Below are 6741 nucleotides of genomic sequence, written 5' to 3'. Positions count from 1 at the left end.
AAATGGATGTGTAGGTAATTTTTGGACTGTAAAATATAAAGAAAATGTTAGGGGAGGAAGTTTTGTGACTCAGATAAATAGAGATTGAGATAAATTGTCTTGTTGAGGCTCTTATTTGAGATGTTTGACCTGTTGAAAGAGAACAAGAGTAAATGAGCCAGTCGTATACTAACATGCTAACATTTTTTTTTATGTTATACTGTTTAATTATATTCCATCTGCACAGTCATAGATAGTTTTTACATTTATGAACTTACCTTTCACGCTTATCAATTATGCAGCCTGACAGCAAAACTGAGCTGGTCACAGTTTGTGAACACGGAGTGTGTTGAGTCAAAAGTCACTTGTTGTCTGATGGTGTTTCTCATAAACCAATATTTTATTCATAATAGAACACAGAAAAAAATAGTAAGATGTCTACAGTAAGACATTTTATTATTTCATGAAAAATACAGTTTACTTTTGTTTAATCATTGAATTATTAAGGTAGCATTACAGCACTGAGTCCTGTTGTGGTCTTTGATGGTTGTGGAATAGAAAACCAATGCTTTCTGGAAGCATGAAGGGGATAATAGTCTGTAAAGCAATCAGCTGTAATGCAAAATGTTTGAATTTGCTTTATTTTCTCAGACCCGTAGTGACCTCTGGTGGCCATTAGGAAGAACTGCACTGCACACCACTAACCTTTTATCTTAATTTTTGCAAAGCATTCTGAAATCATTTGTCTTTTTGATGATTTTCCATGTGGTTGCAGAATCACTGCTTATTCTGTAATTATTTACATCTTGTTTCAGCCTCTTTTCGTCACCGCTATTGTAAACTGCCAAAGCAAAGAGTTTTTTGTCTGGATAACAACACTAAAACTGTTATCAACAAAGCTATAGTAAAGCAGGGAGTATCACGTAGTAAGGCAAGGCAAGGCACAGCAATTTTATTTATATAGCACCATTCATACACAAGGCAATTCAATGTGCTTTACAAGAGAAATACGTTAAATAAACAATAGATCATTAAAAACAAAAGCTAAAGGCAAGAAAAACAGTGCAGAAAATGCATTTAAAAACAAACGTGAAGCAAAAGCAACAGCAGACAAATATAAAAACAATAGCTACAGATTATCCTACCATATCTGGTTCACTGGTAAGCTGCAGTAAATAGTAATGTTTTAAGCCTGATTTTAAATGAGTTGACAGTTTCAGTCGACCTCAGATATTCTGGAAGTTTGTTCCACAGGCAGGAAGCATAGAAAGTAAAGGCTGCTTCGCCTTGTTTGGTTTGGGCACACTCTTTGGGCACACTGAGTAAACCTGTTCCAGATGATCTGAGGGTTCTGGGTGCTTCATAACGTACTGTATATGGGCATGACCAGTCTGCAAGTACCCAGGTTATGTTTTGTGAGAAGCTTCACAATATCATAAAGAACATTACAAAAACAAACAAACAAAAAAAGCAGTAAAGAAGCTGTATAAAATAAAAGAGCCTTATTTAAGACACTCAATGGGACTGTGGAAGACAACTTTGGAGGCCAATTCAAAGCTAATTGCACTAGTTACTATCAGGTGTGGAATACATCCACACTCATCATTTACACATATCCTTGCCTGTATATAACATGTAATATATTTTGTTGTATCTTTTTATCTATCTATATAATGGAATTAAAAGTTGAACTACATAGATAGAAACCTCTCACTGCATTACAACGTAGTGGGTGTAATACAATGGTTAATCCCCCCCAAACATGTCATAGAGGACAATAATGTTGCATTAGATTGCACAAATTTCCTTCTGAAATATTATCATTTTGTTTGTTTTTTTGTTAACTTTTTACATTCTAACATCGATTAGTTCCATAGGTATTTATTTAATAATGATAATTAACATTCAATCAAATGTAGGTGACTTTTTCTTCACAATTTTGAGTGGAATATTCCTTTAAAATTAAAAAGCAACAGTTGTTGAAACATCTGCTTAACCAATCACGACATGAAAGCCAATGGAAAAGCTCTTATTTGAATTTATTCATATTACATATAGTCACAGAGAAGGCCGGTGTACTTCTGTGACGATGCTGGACAGGACCGTTTTGTGAATTAAATTCGGCAGCAGAGGTCTCTGTTTCGCGGTAGAGCTGTCAAACCGGGCACGTCCATGTGTAGCAAAACTGACCAATCACTGTGTTTTCAAAGTCTCATTCTGTACCCACCAACCAATCAGGACGCATTTAATCCAACCGGAAACTAAAATGCAATTCATATAAAACGACGTTGGCTCCGCCCCCAAGAAATGTGAAATCGTGAGAGTTATTACTGTCAAGTTTCTTTGAGTTCACGTGCAAACCGTGACCGTCGGGAGCAAAATGTTAGATTGGTTCTATTATTCCTATACACATGACCGTTGAACAGTGACCAGTCTACACAGCCTGACGGCCGGTGTTAGGTTTCAAATACAAATTTTTAAAAGTATTTTGACTATTTATCGTTTTCTTACTTGCTGGTCGACGTCCATATAGATTAAATTTGTGTTAGTAGGCTACTACTTTTAAGCATGAGAAAGGCGGTGGCGGAAAAAGACCACATGGAATGTGATATATTAGTGTGTTAATGTCTTTTTATTATTATTTATTTAAACAAAAAGGTAGCACCCATGACTCAAATAAGTATTGAGTCATTATTTAAGTGATATATGTTAACTCATAACCCCACTCCAAACGGAGAACGCGAGGGAGATGAGCCAGACTGTAGTCTACCCCTCATCTTCCCCCCAGGAGGCTCTGCTTCCCAGCCCCTTTGTTCAGTCTCGCCGGTGGGTTGACTCAGACGGAGGCTGAGCTAGCTGAACACTGTGGAAACAGACCACAGCAGGAAAAGACTGGAAGAAACAAAAAAAAGGAGTTTCTACTGAGACTTGATTCATTAGCAAGAGAACAGAAACTTGTTAACTCTAAACCAGTGTTGCTGATGCTGCGTCTCGTTCCGTACACCGTACCGTTCGGACTTGTGTGCCAGTGTTCGGCATTTTGGGCAACCATACACATCAGTAATCTTCGCTCTTCTTTGGTAGCCGCTTCAGCTAACATCCTGAGAAATTAACCGGCAGGCTAAATGCTAAGCCAACACCGGTCCGTTGCTGACTCTGTGCTGTTGTTGTCATCATCCGCTGATCCACGCTGACTCTCCCTTTCAGTTTCTGCTCAGCATCCATATTTGCATCCCAGGGAGTGGCATCCACTAATCCCCCTTTTCCCTGGCAAGGACCTGAAAGTTGGCCGCTTGTCGGACACCCTTTTTGGACGCGGTATTTTCACACAGGAAGGTGAGTATTTTCCCGCATGTGTGTGCTTTTGGGGCTTTTTTTCCCCCGGGTTGGACGTCTTAGGATGGAAGTGAAGGACAGTCTAGACCACGTTGCCGCAGTAGCTACAACAATAGATCAAACTGGCGTTGTGTTACATTTTTGTTGAGGTGCGCATAATCATCCCAACGCATCCATCCTGTTCTCATTGAAATCGGGTGTCGGTCGCTACATAAATGCAGGCCTTTATGCAGAAAAAATCATAGCTATCGACACACAGGGGCCTGTTTTTTTTTTTTTTTTTTGTCTGAGACTCATCATTTTCGACAGGTTTGAGTTTTATTGATTGCTCTGAAGATGACTTTTTCTTTCATTTTCTACATGGGTTTCAATAAAAAGGAAAATTATTCTTGATGTCCGATATCTACTTCCTTTCATTCCTTACGCCAAATGTTGTATTTAAAAGCCTCAGCCAGATGTGTGTTGCTATCTGTAACAGCATAATATCTTCTTAATAAGCACTGATTTGTAGGCCATGCTCCACTTGGGCAGTGGCCTATATTGGCTTTCAGTCATACTATGACGTTGCTAAGATGGATAAGTTGACTATGAAATAATATTTGAAACAGTCATATGTTATTGCTTATAGTAAGTTCACAGCAACACATGTAATGATAGAAATAATAGTAGCCTTAAAGTAACAAGACTTTGTATTGTGCAGATTGGCTCAACAGTGGTAATAACTAACCTAAAATAATACTTCAGCTATAGAATGGTTGTTTCTGCTTATGAACATATTCCTACCCAGAAAATGACCACATGATTCACTGTTTTTTGGGTGCTTTGTCTGCTTCCGTGACCAATAGGTCTCCCGTCCATCACTCGTACAAACTTCATGTGGTTAAATGTCAGCTAAGCCCTGTAGGAGAACCAGGCATGTGGAGGGAAGCTGCACAAGCATGACGTCAGGACACCAGACATTTCATTTTACTTATGGGCCAGTATGGGTACGAGTTGTTTGAGTTTTTCTACCAAAAACTGAGCTTCTAGTCTACATCGCTGGATTAATAGACACATCCCATTTTCACAAAAAGTCAAAGAAACTATAAAAAGAATAGTCAAAACCCTCAAATGTATCTCCAGCTGGTGCCCCATCCCATAATGTTACCCTAAGCCTATCTTTTAGGAAACCACTGAGCAAATCCTACAATATGGATACACTATCACACGATGAGCTTCTAGATTCAGAAACATACGGGAGAATGGAAATACTGTTTCTCTCTTACTAATTATCTCTCAATAATGAAAATAAATATCGGGCCTGGATGACACAGTTGTTTGAAACTCTTTTAGAAAATGCATTGTTCCGCTTAACTCTGTTCTAACAAGCATCAGGTCATCATTTCTGATTGTTTTTTAATCTCCATTTAAATTTTAGGAGAACATTGTAATATTACGTGTACTAGCACAAAGCCACCATTCACCATGACCTCGGTTATATTCATTAAGTGGAAACAACATCTTTCTGAAATTAAAATCTGTGGGGGGCCTTGGATTGAATGAGATTGCACAGGTGTTGTGATGAAGTGCTAATTTGTCATTTGCTCGACAGACTCAGAGTAATGGTGACACACAGGAGGTGGATCCCTCAGTCTGTTCCTTTACCTTCTCTGCTGTTAATTGTTACTACCCTATGCCTTCTTTTCCCATTCCTAGAGCTAAACATGGAGAGCAACAGCCTGCGTTCCCTCATCTAGTTCCCGATCCACAAGCCTTCATCACCCAGGGAGGAGCTCTCAGGTCCTGGCTGTCTCCCTGCTACTGTAGAATGAATATGCTCAAGTCCAGCGGACTGAAAATCCCTGGCCGCGGGCCCAAGCATTCCAGCCCAGTGGGAAGGACCTCAGCGGGTGGAACATCCAGCCCCATTGCCCCTAAAGACTGTAAGTCACTTCCTTCTTCTGACCCTTGGTTATTTGTTCTCATCAGCGGAAGTGGCTGAGACGGTTTATTTGTCTTCAGGAGTCAGTGGTGCACAGCTGCATTACATTAAACGCTCATGGTTTTCAAAGTGGGATCTCTGATTCCAATAAACATGTTTGCCTCTGAAAAGTCTTGTCCTTAACCTCATCTTCCAGTGTTTTCCAAAGCAACTTCCTTCTTGTTGACTATCAGCAGTTTGGACTGGTGATCATGGTTATGTGGATAGGTGATATCTATAGATCATGATGTATATTGGAAGACTTTTACAGGCTTCATCTCTTGTGTTGGGATTGTTTTAGAAATGCTGCGCTATTCTTTTGTTTGAACAAGTCATGGGATGACTCAGAGAAATGTCAAAGGGATCCCGGTGAGATCTTCAACCCGACTCTGCTGTTCCCTCTGCCAGTCTTTGCGTTCTGATGTCTTTTACTTCAGTATAGTTGTTGTTTTATGATCACAACTCTACTTTTTTCATTCTCAACAGTTTCACTGACTCTCTTCTGCCTCTACAACAGTTATTTGTAGAGAACACGCTCTGTTATATCCAGAATAGCTGCTATGACACAGGTACCATAGTTCTGGGCTTGTGTTCGTACTGGTTTGAAGTTTGTTCAAGATGCATTTACTTTACTAGAAGCATCAGAGCCATCACAGACACATGTCAGAGTGTGATGTCTAACACCTGTTTGGTTTTTGAAGCTCCCTGTTCTTCTTATTCTTTATGATGAACGTCTGTTGACATCGCAAACAGACTGTTTGTCTTCTCTGTGGACACATTATTTATTAATCCTACTTCCCCTACTGTTTGATATAATTTCAAGCAGCAATCAATAGTGGTTAATGCATCCAAATACACAATGTAGAGCAACATTTGCAAATGCTATTTGCATCGGTTTTATGGAAGGCATTTATTATCATTGTTGCAAACAGCATCTGTGAATCCAGTCCTATGTACTACATAGTGTTAGGCGGTTGTTGGTTTTACACTGTAGCTATGCATTCATGTAGAAAGTTTTGTTTTTCGTCTTCTGCTCTTCTGATCTGCCTGAGAATTGAACAAAAGAACAAGATTGCGGAGGGACCGGAATGGCTTTCTTTGGGTTTTTAAAAGAAACTGGCTATGTATCCTCAGTTTTTCATTTCAGATAAACAAAGTGTTGGTGCTGCTTTGGAGACAAAGTTTTGCTGGATGAGAGTTGGTTCTCTGGCTCCAGACCAGGCCTATGACTGCCTTGATGGAGAAGTGATAGATAGATCATCATTTATTTGTTTATTCATTCATTTTTCAGGCCTGGTTTTTCCAGTTCAGAGTTGCAGGAGATCATCATTAGCTTCTACATAATTGGATATTTACAACAGGCAGGGATGAAGCCCAAAAACAGATAAAGGATGATTAAAAGGGAAATAATAAATATAAATAAATGTTACTTTCGGTTGTGTACATATACAGCTAACATTTTTGGC

The 6741-nt window shown here is 39.2% G+C and overlaps 1 protein-coding gene across 2 annotated transcripts in view; it reads left to right on the top strand.

Annotated features, from left to right (window-relative positions):
* Positions 1-2797: 2797 nt before the first annotated feature.
* The window catches only part of clip2 (CAP-GLY domain containing linker protein 2), a 38663-nt gene continuing 34719 nt past the window's right edge, over positions 2798-6741 (top strand). For both annotated transcript variants that reach the window (XM_072374843.1, XM_072374842.1), the window contains exons 1-2: positions 2798-3315; positions 5011-5237. In XM_072374843.1, the coding sequence (XP_072230944.1) occupies positions 5123-5237 (115 nt within the window). In that variant the 5' untranslated portion in view covers positions 2798-3315; positions 5011-5122. The remainder of the gene's footprint in view (positions 3316-5010; positions 5238-6741) is intronic.

This window comes from Leuresthes tenuis, unplaced genomic scaffold, assembly GCF_036924035.1.
Source record: "Leuresthes tenuis unplaced genomic scaffold, fLeuTen1.0.hap1 SCAF_21, whole genome shotgun sequence".
Lineage (NCBI taxonomy): Eukaryota > Metazoa > Chordata > Actinopteri > Atheriniformes > Atherinopsidae > Leuresthes > Leuresthes tenuis.
Note: the sequence above shows the minus strand (reverse complement) of the source record. Positions and strands in the feature narration are given on the sequence as shown.